Raw genomic sequence first — 15,372 nt, 5'->3', positions numbered from 1 at the left:
ATCGATTATACTGAGAATGAGATGATATAGAGATATTGTATAGATGTTTCTTTAATATTAATAGATCAGTATTTTTTATTATATAGAGTGATAGATATTAAAGTGTTGTTGACAATTGCAACTACTGTTTTGAGAACATCTGTTTAGAATTTCTTTAATATATTTATATCTATAAACACTGCTCTAGTACACATCATTATTATATAAATTTCTCTCTCAGAAATATTATCTTGATGAGAGGATTGAAATATAGTAGATTCTCAGATAGTATCATCTTTAATTATCATTATTATTATTTTATTTAATTAAAAGATATTATTAATATTAATTCTAACTAGTGCTGATGATGTAAAGCTGAGATTTTTTATAAATTAAATTCAGTGAGTATAAAATTCAATAGTTTGATTCTTAGTGTGTAAAAAATAGATTTATCTATAATAAATAATATTATCAGTAATAAATATATAATATTTGATTCTTTGATAAGATTCTATAGAGTAATCAGATATATCATTCAGTGTACAATTACTGTCAGTAAAATCAATATAAATATATTATATTACTCACAATATTTATAGTATGAGAGTTTATAAGAACTTATATATTATATCTGTTTTGATACAGCTATTGCAGAAGAAGTCTGTTTTAGATTCTTTAATATAAATATTAAATAATAGATTCTTTGCTAGTATAATAATTATATCAGTATAAATATATTTTAGAGTGATATATTATTTCATAAATATTCTTATCAGAGAATTGTGATTGCTAGATTAATTGCTAGATTTCTTCACAGTTATCAATATTATATTTCTGTAATTGTAAGATTTAATTATAAAATGAATAATCTGAAATGAGTGATGAATATCTATTTGAGATTCTTATTCTATTATTTTATAGACTGATTCTTTGAATATATAAACAATGATGAAGTTGACACTGTTTAAGACTCTTATTATAAAATAAGAAGAGATGATATCAGATAATTGATATCTGAAATCTTGATCTTCTAACTTTGCAAAGAATAGAAGATTAATAGTGAGATTAAAAATTCAGTGAATATAATTCACTGAGATATCTCTCTTTTCTGATTCTAGAAGAATATTATCTATTTTCTCAATCTATTCTACATTATCATTCACAGTAATTATCTCTAAATCTCTCTCAAATAACTTTGTATACATCAATAAGTATCTTTCATCTATTATATTAAAGCTTATGCAGATGTTGAGATATTAAGATTTGAATATTATAGTAGATAATATAGATAAAATAAATACTGTATTAATATTAAATTATAAAATAAGAAGATCTGACACTCTGATATCAGTAGATTTATTATTATTCTTATTTTTTTTCTTATTCTTTCTCTTCTTTTTAATACTCTCAGTATTATCAGTGTTTTTATTATTTTTATTTTTCTTTCTTCATTACTCAGATACTTTGTCAGAGTTTAGATAATAATAATTAATTTTTATATACTCTGAGATTTTATAGTATCTGCACTGTGAGATTATGATGATAATTATGATATTATTATTATTATTATTGATGACTGTATTTAGACTGGCCACTGGAACTATGAATTACACATTTGATTTGATTTGATTTGATTTCAGTCCATTTTTTGATATGATTTTAGTGAGATCAGAATTAAAATGAAAGTGTAAAGTGACTAGAATTATCAAAATATAAATAAAATGAGACTAAAAAATCTTGATATTCCATATAAAGTGACTGACTATCAAAATCAGAATATAATCTGAAACTGATTATAATTTTGACTCAAGTTTGATCCCATTCTGATAATTATATAATACATCAATCTGATAATATAATTGGTGGAGATATTACTTCTATCTTGCTTAGTGCTACTGTCAATCTACTCACTGCTGTTAATCTATCTATTGCTGTCAATCTATCTACCACTGTCAATCTATCTACTGCTGTCAATCTATCTATCACTGCTAATCTATTGCTGCTAATCTATCACTGCTAATCTATTGCTGCTAATCTATTGCTGTCAATCTATCTACTACTGTCAATCTATCTACTGCTGTCAATCTATCTATTGCTGTCAATCTATATAAAGTAAATTATAGTTCCATTTGATCTCATTTTGTAAAATGAAATCAAATGAAATCAAAATTATTAATTTATTAGTAAAACATGATCTGAGATTAGATTTATAATATAAACAGTGTAAAGTAACTAATTTGCTAAACATTATATAAGATCAGAACTAAGATATCTAATAATGAAACTGAGGAAAAATTTAATCTCAGTCTCATACATAATCATACAGTCAGTCTAACTGTATTGATTTTTGAAGTTTTGAAATATTTAGAATCCTCTGACTTATTCATCTGATGAGCAATTTATTTTGTAAAATTATTGATATCTAGATTAACAATCAGACTCTGATCTATTTTATAGAATATATCAAGATATGATTTAATATAGATTCTCTGATAATCTCAGAAATTGATAATAAAGAAATTATAAAGATAGTTTTTATTATGATTCTTTATTAATTATTGCATGCAAGTAGACAGATAGTGATATTGATATATATATATTAGATAATCACTGTTCTTGATATATAAATGAATAAATTCTTTGAGAATATTAATTCTTTTCTTCTCTAGAGATATTATATATATTGTGTTTATTTTATATTATAGAGCTGCTGCATTGTTGAATTGAATGAATCTTATAATCAAATGAATAGAATCTATCAGAGATTGTAATATATAACAGAAGAGTAGTTTTGAATATATTACTCAATATTATTACTTGAGTATTGATAAACTTTCAGATAATTTCTGTTGATTTTTATTGAGAATATTTATATTACTAATCATCTCTGTATCTAAAAAGAATGCCATCTTTTATATCTGATAATTGATATCATTGAATATAATAATGAACTTTGTATTCAATAAGATCTGTGCTTTCTTCTAATATTTATAAGTCAGTATATTTGAATCTTCTTCTGATATAGAGTTTGAGAGAGATGAAGATGAAGAAGAAGATAATGAAGAAGATGACAGTATATATACTGATATCAGTCACTCACAGAGTGCAATGAAATCTGCTGCTGCTATAATCACTATACTATTAGAATTTGATATAGATATTGATATAGAACTGAGTATGTTATTTTCAGATTTCTTATATTCTGATATCTTATCAGTATTTTATACTGAGTCAGAGATTATTATATCTTTCTCTGTTATTATATATTCAGTTTGATCATTCTCTGCTTCTGAGATGAATTCTTACTCAGTAACAAAGAAAAAGAATTGAGAGACTCTTGATTATAAATATAGTATCTTTTTATATTCTAATATAAAGATTGCAGATAATTGAGAATCACTTATAATCAATCTGATTTAGAAAGATTCTGAATAAAAATAAATAAATAAGTTTTTGATTTCTTTAAAATAGTAATGAAATCTCTGTAGCAGTTTTGACAGTAATTCTGTCAATTACATCACTTTTATAGACAAAGAGCTCTTTTTTTAGAGAAATAATGTCTAACTCATTCAATATAACATTGATTGCAGTGTATTCTAATCAAAATATATTATTTTTTCTTAAAAATCTGCTATCTGAATTATAATCTGTGGGATGGTTGATTTTGTTATTGTTGTGATCACTAGCTAACTATATAGAGGTAATTATGTGCAGTGAAGAGCCATCTGAGCAACTAGTGCCCAATAAGTTATCAGTCAATTATAAATCAGTATTTAAAAAAAATTAAGTATTCACTGTAGATTTGTATATTCAATTATTTCAGTTATAAAATAAAGTAATATTTGATTCTTTAAAATTTTTATATAATTTTTAGAAACTTCATTTTACTGTCTAATAAGCTGTAAATTGTAATGAACTCATTTATTATTCTCTTATATATCTTTGTTTATTCTTATCTTTCTTATTATATTCTCACTATTACTATTTCTATATATATATATATATTTGCATGTATTTCACATATCTTCTTTTCTCTTTCTTCTTTTTCTTAGTGACTAGCTACTATATTATTATTATATTATTCCTGCTATCACATACTATATACTATCTTCTACTATTCACTCTTCACACTGTCATCACTCTTCATATAGGCTATCTGATATTTAATTGTATCTTCTTTAGAGCTTCTATATTAACTCTATAATATTACTACAATATTATACATCTTTTTCATCTATATAATTATTCTTTATTAATAGTTATAAATTATATGAAATTCATCTATACAAGTCATATACAGCTGCTTATATATCTCATTATGTTCATTTGAGGGATTAAACAGTGTGTTTTCAAGCTGGATAAGCGAGCGCAAGCGAGCGATTGCGGTTTGTCTGAATCAACGCATCTAAAGATATTTATTATCCATAGCAGCCGAAGGATATATCATTAAAAACCTCGCATTCATGGCTGCCTTCCTTCATATACTCGTATACCTAAAATGGTAATAACGATCCTTGTAGGGCCAATGTCAACAGGGTATAGAGTTCCCTCCACCAAAAACAAAGTCTCAGAATTAATCTAAGGAGAAAGGCAAGTCCCGCGAGCATAACAACAGAATAGAACCACTAAAACTAAATGTGAAAACAAAACAAAAAAAAGGGGGCTGGATGTGACCACGAACAACGAGGCACTGGTGATGAGGTAGGTAGGTTATGGTACCCGAACGAGAGGGATAGAGGTTATATCTTTTCATCCAGGAACGCTGGACCCCAAACCAACACAAGCCACGATAAATAAAGCAATAACTGGTGAATAAGCAACACATGGTAGGCATGTAACGGGCGTTATAGCGTTAATTAAGGGTCGCAGTTGGGAAGAACGGCTCTCGGGGTGGTTGTGGTGATGGGGTAGTTGAGGATGTGGATGAGAAAAAATACTATTTTTTATTGAGTAAAAAGCCTCTCATCTCACCGGCCGAAAATGCGCTACAAAAAGATAGGATAGATCTGCTCTGCAATGTTTTATTGAATGAGGAATGGTTGGTGGCGAATAGGTATGATGCATGATAATTTAAATAATAAGGACACACCTGAGAAAATATTTTGCTCAATGCAAAATTTTCAGCAGTTTGAAGGGAATAGGAATGAAAATGAAAGGAAAAACAGGAAAAAAGGCGTAGAGTCGAAGGTTGAATTGAATCTACAATCTAACAGCGGTTAGGACGACCGATATTCGTATCCGAGGGGCTGAAAGTTTCTATAACTTGGTGATACATATACCAGAGCAAAGATATTTCGTAGATAGTAAAAGGTGCATCGAGGGAAGAGGATCGATCTAGCTGGAGTTGCGAAATGAAATAGCCGGCCATGCCGAGCTTTCTCATGAGGCAGCCATCATACTCCAAGTGGAAGCATCACAGGTGACTTCCTCGAAACTATGCAGGACGGAAAATCCCATGGCAGAGAGACTATCGTAGTTCCCATCAGCGTCGACCTGTTTTTGCCGAAAGATGCCTTTAGGTTAGCTAATAATCTTGGGGGAGGCATTCCAAACGAGTTCTGTATTGAATGGGATGGTCGTAGTTGATGACAGAAGAAAAAACAACGGCGTGAAACGGTAAGAAGGGTGATCATTTCTACTTACGCAATCCAGTATAGCCGCCCTAGCCCCTTGCTTGCGAATCTGCTTGATTCCCAACAAGATCAATCCCTGTACCAGTGTTGCATACTCCCCTACAGAAGGAGAGATCACAGGACAAGAAATCCCTCCCGCAATTGTGCGAGTATCCTTAAGCGCCGGCATGGATTCCGCAAGCGCGGACGTGGAATTATACACAACGACACTACCCAGTATCGTCCCATCTTCCCGGCGTTTAGCGCGAATAATCCCACTACCCGGAGCACCGCCAAGCCCCCTTTTGTAGATCTCCATGACCCCAACACGCGAAGTTGTTTTCACATGATCAAGGACAGAATCCGCAAACTCCCACCCATAAACGAGATCGTAGTCGACTTCCGAGCTCTGTAGAACTTTCGTCAATCCTTCCGGTGGTGACCAGTCTTCGAGATTTCGTAACACCATGCTGCATACAGAACGTGACAGGGCTGTGTTCCATCCCAGATTGGCAAACCACTGCCGAAGCCTTTTGCGCTCGGTGGGATTTCCTGTAGGGATTCCGTGGTATATGCCTGGTAAACGTGAGCCGAGCTGGAAGCTACGGATGCCTGGCCGTTGAATCAGTGTCCGAATTGCGCGGTTATGGAGGGAATGGCCGATGGACATTCGTCGGCGGGAAGGGTCGACAATGAGTGCACCGATCACGCCCGTCCCTGTGGATTTGAAGTAATACGTAGAGCAAAATCCATAGAGCGCCTGTGTGCTGCTATTTCGAACAACAAAGTGGGACTCTTCCACGTCGCTGTTGCGGAGAAGGAAGGTGGTGGAGGTAACGCTAGCAAGTTCGGATCTTTGGCACTGGGTACCATCTTCTCGGACAATATCTAGGAGGGTATCTAAGGCATGTGCATCCCGATCCTCATTCCAGTTCTCCACTAGCCAATGTTGCCTTGACTGTTGGAGTCTCTGGTTGCGACTAAGTGAGCCAGGTAGTGAGCCCGAAGGCGTTAGCTCTCCGTAAAGAATTTTTACCAACGATTGCAAGGCTGTTTCGGTAAAGTCGTAGGTGCAAATATACGTCCCGATTGATGGATCTGTGGCGAAATCGTAAGGCGAGCTGACAGCTACAACGATTACGGGTTTCGCGCGGCGCTCGCCGTTGGGAGAAAATTGAGAATTGCACATTAGTGATACGTGTTTCGTGAATCCATTTTGGTACAAGTTTCTGTTGGCGTCGGCCGTTACAACTATGACAGCGCTTGCGCGATCGATTAAATTTTCATGGACTGGTCGGACGCCGTTGGCAGTGTAGGAGGTGTGTAAAACACGCCCGTTCCTCTGCCGAGCTAACGATCGCCCAAACTCTTTGAAAACACTTTCGCCGCTCATGACAGAAGCACTACGCTCCCATGAAGCGGCATCCGCTGATAGGCCTGCCCGACTTACTTCGGTGGTCATCGACAGTAGCATTGCAGATGCTGGTAACGGCTTTATCAATGGTGTGAGGAGTAGAAGTTCCTCATCCGGTTCGAGAACGCTAGATAACGGGATGTTATTGTGCTTGTCTCTAACAACGGTGAGCGAGCTGCTATACGCTCTAGTAGATAGGCTAGTGTGGGACGGCTGCATTTTCGATAAAAGGCTGATTCCTGGTGGATTCAAAGCTTTTTCCCACGATGTGCATCGCGACTTCATGTCCAGAACTCTTCGTAGTGACTCACGTATGCGGCTTTTGCTAATGATGCCATTTTCTACTCCTAGCTTCAATCCATTGATAGCCTCCTGTTGTACAGAGAAGGATCGACACAACAGGATCAGGTCGCAACCGGCCTTCATGGCCATAACCGTTCCACCGCCAACGCCTATATTGTAGCTGAGTGCTTCCATCTCAAGGCATTCCGAAACGACCACACCGTCGAATTTTAGGTCCTTCCGCAGGAGTTCGTCAACAACCTGTTCTGACAAACAAGCATGCATGACAGTCATTCCAGCTGATGCCATGGAACATCCTCCTACCATCATTGAATCTATGCCATGCGTTATCGCATTCCGATAAGGAACCAATGCGCTCACACTTAGCTGCTCAATAGTTTCCGTGATGATGGGAACATCAGACTGGGAACCCATATAATCGAGATTACCATATGAGGGGAAATGCTTCCCGCAAGTCACCAAGCCTGCCTCTTGATAGCCTTTCATGAACTCAATTCCGTACGCGGACACCTCTTGCGGGTCATCTCCTACGCTTCGAACGCCTAGGGGCTGGTTTCTGGCATTCGTCAATGCATCAAGTACGGGACCAAGGATCCAGTTGATACCAACGGCGCTGAGTTCTTGGGCAGTGGCCTTGCAAACTTCTCTTGCTAGGGATTTCGAGCCTGTCGCAGCCATCCCCATGGCGCTGGGGAACTGCCGTATGTAAATCTCGTCGAATAAAGTGTTAACGCCGCCATTTTCCTGATCGAGGCAAATCAGTAACGGGACCGGATGGCCAGCATCCCGGGCGATGGTTTGTAGTTCATAGACAAGTTTAGTGGTTTCTTCCGCCGCTATATTGAGATATCAGCCGATGTCATTTTAATATATATATATATATATATATACATATATATAATTATATGAAGTTTTTCAAGGTATCCAACTCCAAGTGGTTAAGACAACCAAGACCAATCTCTCCTCAACACAAAAACTCAGAAGTGGGAAGGAGCCAAGTGCATGGTAATGAATGACTAGAGATTGTGGTTGAATATGAAGAAAGGGGGAAGGGAAGGGAAGGGATATGCACATTTCAAGTTCTTAGCGGTGAGTATGACAGAACCCAGATGATAGTCCTCTATCAGGGAGCGGATTTCCGAATTAACGCTAGTTCCATCGAAGCCCATGACAAAGAGCTGGCCCATCTGCCTATAGTCGAACTCGCGCATTGTAGCAAGGTATCCCGTTAGCCCAAGCACGTTGTCTTCATTTCAAGCTGTGATGCACAGCAACGGAGAGTTAAGATTAGATGGAGAGGATACTCGAGGAAGAAGCATAGGACGTCAGAGGAGTAGCAATAACGGGCCACACGACCGACTTAGAGTAAGGTTTTACCCTAGCAGAGCATCTTCCCGTTGAATTGCAAGGGTTACATATATGAGGAGAAGGAGAGTGCGGGCATAGCTGGCTCACCTCCATCATGTATGCATCTAGAGACGTCAAACAACAAATCAATCAATCTTTTTGCATACAGAGGAGTGGAGAGCTCTTGTGCAAGTGGGGGCAACCAGAGACAAAACACGCTGCCTACCTGTCGAAGCTCTCCCAGTCAGGGGAGAGCTCGGTATTCATGGCGCCCCCAGGATCCATCGGCAACCCACAGAGCCCACGGGATCTGCTACCACCCTTCCTCCCCCTCGCAAAATTCTAGCGGAACAAGAACGGACGATTGCCCAGGAGGAAGTTACGGGCTCGTCAAAGGTTGAAGGCAGGTCGAATATTTGCCGAGAAATCGCAAGCAGTCGCAACGTCGGATTAGCACGAATAGCGCGGGCAGAGGCTGGACCGGAGACGGGGTCAGCTATCACCACAGCAGAGGGCAGCTCGGTGGGGTTGGTTGAGAAGCAGCGGGGTGGATCGGAGGTGATCGAGGGACTGCTGTCACAGTCACAGTCATCGACGCGCTGAGTCGCAGTGCGGGCGGTTGAAGTTGCAGTTGATGTGCGGTGGCGCCCACGGCCCAAAACAGAGAGACCTTTTCGTTGTCTCAACCGATTCGGCTTGAGCAAGTCTGGAAGAGCCGCAGCCAGGATGGGGTCTCGTTCTCGTTCTCTCGATTAGTCAACCAGAGCTCGCGATGCTGATCGCAAATGGATTATTTAGCGCTTCGAGGTCATGGAGCTGTCGGTTCGGCTGCGGAGGAGATGGTTGATTCGGTGGTCACCAAACGGACCGGGCGGACTAGCCGCGCCCAGAGTTCGACAACCAAAACGCGCGCAGATGGATCTTGGACAGCTCCAACAAGGAACCGGCGGGGAGCTCCAATTTCGCTACCCTGGAAGCCAGAATACAGCTTGAGTCTTGAGAGCTAGTTAATATAAAGAAGCTTCTTTACGCAGCATGTGTCTACAGCCTACAGGTCAAGGGTTGGTGGAAACCAGGTATTGCGCGGCCCAGCGTTTATGCAGGCTTGTTGCTAGCCCTTGATGCAAGCAACCGGCTACAAAGGATTCCAGAGCCTCAGCTCGCATCTGCAAAATGGCAACGAGAAGAAGATATGAAATTACGCCGAAAGGAGTGAGCAGCATTCCAATCTCCTGCTGGAAGAAAGGACTAAGCGCGCTGCCGAAAGCTTTATTTACTATGTACAGATTTAAACTTGGAACAGATCCCCCACGTATTCTCGAAAACGACAGGGGAATCTTTGGCGGAGACGGTGAGCCAATCATGCAACAAATAAAATAATAATAATAATAATAAAGAAAGAAAGGAAATTCAAGCGAAACAAGGAAGCAAAGAAAATATCGAAAAGGGAAGCCAAAACCTTGAAAGCATCAACACAAAACGCAGGCCAAGGCCAAGGTTGGATAACCTTATTCCATAAGCAACTGTGACCGTTACATTGTGCCATCTGGGGCGAACCGGGGCCCAACCGGGGCCAGCTTGGGGCAGGAGGGCGCCCGCAGGCCATGTCTTTGTATCTACATTCTGCCAATGGGAGCCCAGGGACGTCGCCGAGACTTAGTTGGGCGATGCGGCTTTTGATATGTGTGCAACGGATGCGAAATCAGATGATGGCAAATGATAGTGAGCTCAGTTCCATTGCACACAGTGAATCGCCTTCGTTATGGTGGAGGGGGATCCATGATTATTACTCGATCTCAAAGTGGGCTCTTTGCATGGGGACGGGGGACCTCATCTCTGTAAGGACTGGCCATCCATCCGTAAGCGATGGACTGAAGGGCTCTGCTATGTCACCTACTAATGCTACTCCTCTGCTACAACATACGTGCCCGCAGTTTTCGGCGGGCGAGACAGCCTTCGAGCCATCACTCCTCAGTAGTGATGGAGTTTTCCTGTTTGGGAGCCACTCTGCATCTTGCGGGTCAAGGTCTTCAAAGTTACCGGTGATGATGTCGCCAACTTGGCTTCTGCCAAATAGGGCTGTGACCTTGACCAGTTTGATAGGCGGCAAAAAGAGTTTTTTCAACCTATTAAACCAGTGAATCTGGTCTCGCCCCGCTGGTTGATACTAAATATTCCACGACAACTTTCTACGACCGGTTGCTTCTCTTCTATTCATGAAACCCGAGTCGATGACGATTTTTTGAAACTCAAATCTTCATACCTCCAAGCTCATTTCCATTTTTGACATATATCCAACCTACATATATTCAACCTACATACACCGTCTCCCCAGCCCCTTAGCTTCTCATCAGGCATAATGTAAGAGAACACACAGTTCTCTGCCCTTTGCCGGTATAGATATCTTGGAACGTCTGGACTAACATACCAGTGCACAGGAGAGTGATAATTAGGAAAGATCCGCAGAGAGTCTCCGAATATGTTGCGGACTACATCATCAGTATGTCCTATGCTGCATACCATAAGCCCTCATTCTTTACCTTGGCTATCCCCACCCATTACTGTGATACGTCCATCTGTCATCCTCACCCGGATTCTTGTACAGAAATTTTTGTTTTGAGAAACCCCCCAGAAGAATATATCATGTTCCATCCTTCTTTCCTGTCGCAGTTGCCTCCCATTCCTTTCCCATAGGTCCTTGTTAACTGATGCATGCGCTGTCTCTACGTAGGCCGTATCAAACAATTTGCTCCGTCAGAAGATAGGCCCTTTGTCCTTGGTTTACCCACTGGAAGCAGTCCACAGACCGTCTACCGCATCCTCGTCCAGCGGTATAAAGCTGGCGAGATTTCCTTCAAACATGTCATCACTTTCAACATGGTAGATTAAACCTCATTCCCCACTTTCGCCTTGGTGGATCTCAAAGGACCCGGGGCAGGAGCGGCATTCCTAAAACTCCCAGAGATCAAGGAAGAGGCCGTGAAGAAGACGACAAAAGTGGTGGTTAACATTTTCTCTTCCCCCATAGGACGAGTATGTGGGGCTTCCCCGCGATCACCCAGAAAGCTACCACAGCTTCATGTACAAACACCTCTTCTCGCATGTCGATATCCCCCCCAAAAACATAAATATCCTAAACGGCAACGCTCCCGACCCGGTCAAAGAATGTGCCGACTACGAGGCCAAAATCCTGCAAGTGGGTGGCATAGATCTATTCCTCGGCGGCGTCGGCGCAGACGGGCACATCGCCTTCAACGAGCCAGGTAGCAGCCTCCGCTCGCGCACGCGTGTCAAGACACTCGCCTACGACACCCTCTTAGCCAACTCGCGCTTTTTCAATAATGACATCTCGCAAGTACCCCGCCAGGCGATGACGGTGGGGATCCAAACGATCTTGGACTCACGCGAGGTGGTGATTGTCGTGACGGGCGCGCATAAGGCTACAGCGCTGCAGAAGGGTATAGAGAGCGGCGTCAATCACATGTGGACGCTTTCAGCGCTCCAACTACATCCCCATCCGCTGATTGTTGTGGATGAGGACGCGACGTTGGAGTTGAAGGTGAAGACTGTCAAGGTATGTTCCATAGGAGCAAAATATGCATTCACTCCAGACAAGTCAAATGCACTCCCTTTCTGGTTGTTGGCAAGTACCACTTTCACTAAATCAATAATATCCCCGATTTCAGTACTTCGTCAGCATTGAGCAAGCCGGCACCGATGCGCGGACCCAGGGACCGCCCTTGGTCCATCGCACAAAGCAATATAGACCTCCAGTTATGACTCCACCTCACTCCCCGGGCGCGAACGATGCCTCAACCCCCGTCAAGGATAGCAAGCTCACGATCGATACATCCGGTTTCCACCCACGAACTGCAAATGGTGGCGGGGAAGAAGAGCTGGACGAGTTGACCCCAGATAGCATGTCATCACGCCTTAAAGATTCTTCAATTGCGGGACTAGATGCGACGATCGCGGGCGATTTGGTTTTTGATAGGATGGGGTCAAGGATTGATGAAGTATGAAGCCACGGCGGTGAGAGACCATATTTATGAGAAAAGCAGGATGTGGGAACGCCATCCTTTTAGCGTCGCATTCGTGGAAAAACTTGAACCCGTTCGTCCTGATTTGATGCCATGCTTGGATTCCGCATACGCCGTATCTTATTTTTTCTGAATTTTGAAAAAAAAAAAAAATAACTTCAATTTTGCATTTTGTTTCCGGGCCAAAACTTCTTCCAAGTTCAAGGTTACCCCTACCGTTTTTCTCTTCGCATTTCCTCCTGCATTATTATTTATTTCATTTTTTTTATTTTTGTTTTTGTTTTTGTTTAAACTACTAAAGAGCCATTTTCCCGAATTTTCCTTCTTTGTTTCTATATACCCCGATTTCTTTCTTGACCTGTGGAGTGAGTTCCGATTTGGTCAAAGTTCCTTCGCTGCCAGGGGTCCACTCTTTGGCTACTCAACATGTTTCTCCATTCTATGTGCATTTATCGCATGTATGACTATTTTGCTTGCACTGAGTCTTGTACGTTTTACAAATCGAAAATATTGGTTCATGTATAGATAATGCTACTAGCTTGAGTATACAATGTCAGACTGTAGTAGTTATTGGGCGGAGATTCAAGTGTCCCTCCTGTTCACAAACAAAAAGGGAGGGTGTTAATGAAGGTCTTTCAGTTTTATACATACAAATTTACACCTGCAGTCAACCTTGGGTCTCAGTCGGAACTGCCACTATACTCCTTCCTATCTTATAATTTCGTAAATGCGGTCGTAATCCCACCACTCATGTCAACCAGTGTGCTCTTATTTCTCACCCATGCCTCAATCCCTCTCCGCCCATTTTCAACTCCGACACCGCTTTGCTTCCAGCCTCCAACACTCATCTCCGCCGGGCTTTCTCCCCACGAATTGATCCACGTAATCCCCGCCTCCAGCTGCGCAATAACTTTATGCGCCATATTGAGATTCGGCGTAAAGACACCCGCCGCCAGGCCCATTGGCGTTTCGTTGGCCCTCCTCACAGCCTCCTCGACCGTGTCGTACGTAAGGATAGACATGACAGGACCGAAGATCTCCTCCTGGACAATCTTCATGTCGTCCGTACAGTCTGTGAAAACCGTCGGCGCAACCCAGTAGCCCTTCCGCAGATGTTCGGGAACACGCGGCTGCTCCAGACCTCCGTAGAGGAGCTTGGCTCTATCCTGCTCGATGCCATGGCGGATGTAGCTGGTGACTTTCTCGAAATGAACGGCCGATACGAGGGGACCGAAGTTGGTGCTGGGGTCCATGGGGTCTCCCGCACGGACATACTTCATCTTATCCAGCAAGCTGGTTTCGAAGGCCGATTTGAGGCTTCTGGGAACGAAGACGCGGGTGCCGTTCGTGCATACCTGGCCCGTACTGAAGAAGTTTGCCATCATAGAGCCGTCAACGGCGTTCTCAATGTCCGCGTCTGGAAGGATTATTAGCGGGCTTTTCCCGCCCAGTTCCATCGTTACATATTTCATGGCACCGGCAGCGGAGCCGGCGACCTTCTTCCCTGTCGACACTTGGCCCGTGAAGGAGACTTTGGCGATGGTGGGGTGAGCGGTGAGGTATGCACCCACATCCCCAGCGCCGTAGACGACATTGAAGACGCCAGGGGGTAGGCCCGCTTCTGCGTATATTTGTGCGAGAATAAGGCCATGAAGAGGAGTGTATTCGCTGGGTTTATAGACCATGGTGTTCCCAGCAGCGAGACAGGGACCGGATTTCCATAAAGCGCTAGAGAACAACAGCAGAAAGAAAGGAAAAGAAAGGCTAAATTAGAATATTTTGAATTGTTTTCAAACGGGTTGTTGTCTGCTTAGTCTTCTCCTTACATTTGAATAGGATAATTCCACGCGCCAATTCCAGCACAGACACCCAAGGCTTCTTTCTTCGTATATACCCAGGCATCGTCCCGTAGCTGGGTAGTTTCACCGTTCAACCCTCCTCCGCCAACCAGGTTTGCAAAATATTCAAGCACATCCGCTCCAGTAACGACGTCTACCGTGCTTGTCTCCGAGAACGGCTTGCCCGTATCTTGTGTTTCGATCTTGGCGATCTCATCATTTCGAGCGCGGAGTATTTGGGCTGCACGCAGGAGCACCCTGGTTCTTACAGCAGGCGGAGTCTGGGACCAGGCAGGGAAAGCCCTCCTGGCTGAATCGATGGCCGCATCGATGTCTCTATTTGACGAAACTTCCACATCTGCGAGGACTGAGGCGTTGGAGGGGTCAATGGACTGGAAATGCTTGCCAGAGCTTGACTGCTGGACTTGTCCGTCGAAGTATAGACGTTGTGAAGTGTAGTGAGAGGAGGACATCTTTTCAGAAGGGACTCCTAACACAGGTCGCTCTGAGATTCTAAAAGTATGTTAGCTTAATGGGAAGAACTTCAAGTTGTTTTGCGATTTCTTCCGCTCGTTACAGCAACCATACAATGGGCACCGAAATTGAAGGCTTTGAGGAAAATCATATGGCGGTACGTCTTGATAGTCACGTGAAATGACGTAGACGATTGTGCTTTGGGAGCACAAACATGATGCCGAAAAGGGGAATCGGATGCCGTCTGTGTGACAGGACAGTGTTTGGGGAAAAATAAATAAATAAATAAAATAATAAAATAATAAAATAATAAAATATAATAACGAACAAAGGACTATCAAGTATATTGAGAAGAGGCCAATTTC

General features: G+C 41.7%; 3 protein-coding genes across 3 annotated transcripts; 1 reads left to right on the top strand and 2 right to left on the bottom strand.

Moving 5' to 3' along the window:
- Positions 1–4,421: 4,421 nt before the first annotated feature.
- HCBG_08769 (glycosyl hyrolase) lies at positions 4,422–8,519 on the bottom strand (the record flags this gene model as incomplete). Its single annotated transcript, XM_045435818.1, has 4 exons — positions 4,422–4,990; positions 5,069–5,317; positions 5,623–8,144; positions 8,381–8,519. 3 exons carry the CDS (start codon positions 8,517–8,519, stop codon positions 5,186–5,188), a joined length of 2,793 nt encoding a protein of 930 aa, XP_045283610.1.
- Positions 8,520–10,541: 2,022 nt separating this feature from the next.
- On the top strand, positions 10,542–12,677 carry HCBG_08768 (glucosamine 6-phosphate deaminase; the record flags this gene model as incomplete). Its single annotated transcript, XM_045435817.1, has 5 exons — positions 10,542–10,792; positions 11,109–11,155; positions 11,387–11,535; positions 11,684–12,229; positions 12,342–12,677. The coding sequence occupies 5 exons, from the start codon at positions 10,542–10,544 to the stop codon at positions 12,675–12,677; spliced, it is 1,329 nt and encodes a 442-aa protein (XP_045283609.1).
- A 601-nt stretch (positions 12,678–13,278) lies between these two features.
- Positions 13,279–15,223, bottom strand: HCBG_08767 (NAD+-dependent betaine aldehyde dehydrogenase; the record flags this gene model as incomplete). Its single annotated transcript, XM_045435816.1, has 3 exons — positions 13,279–14,423; positions 14,522–15,046; positions 15,183–15,223. 3 exons carry the CDS (start codon positions 15,221–15,223, stop codon positions 13,409–13,411), a joined length of 1,581 nt encoding a protein of 526 aa, XP_045283608.1.
- Positions 15,224–15,372: the final 149 nt, after the last annotated feature.

The sequence above is a fragment of the Histoplasma capsulatum genome, assembly GCF_000150115.1.
Source record: "Histoplasma capsulatum G186AR genomic scaffold supercont2.17, whole genome shotgun sequence".
NCBI classification, from domain to species: Eukaryota; Fungi; Ascomycota; class Eurotiomycetes; order Onygenales; family Ajellomycetaceae; genus Histoplasma; species Histoplasma capsulatum.
The sequence above is the reverse complement of the archived record's forward strand: the minus strand, read 5'-3'. Positions and strand labels throughout refer to the sequence as shown.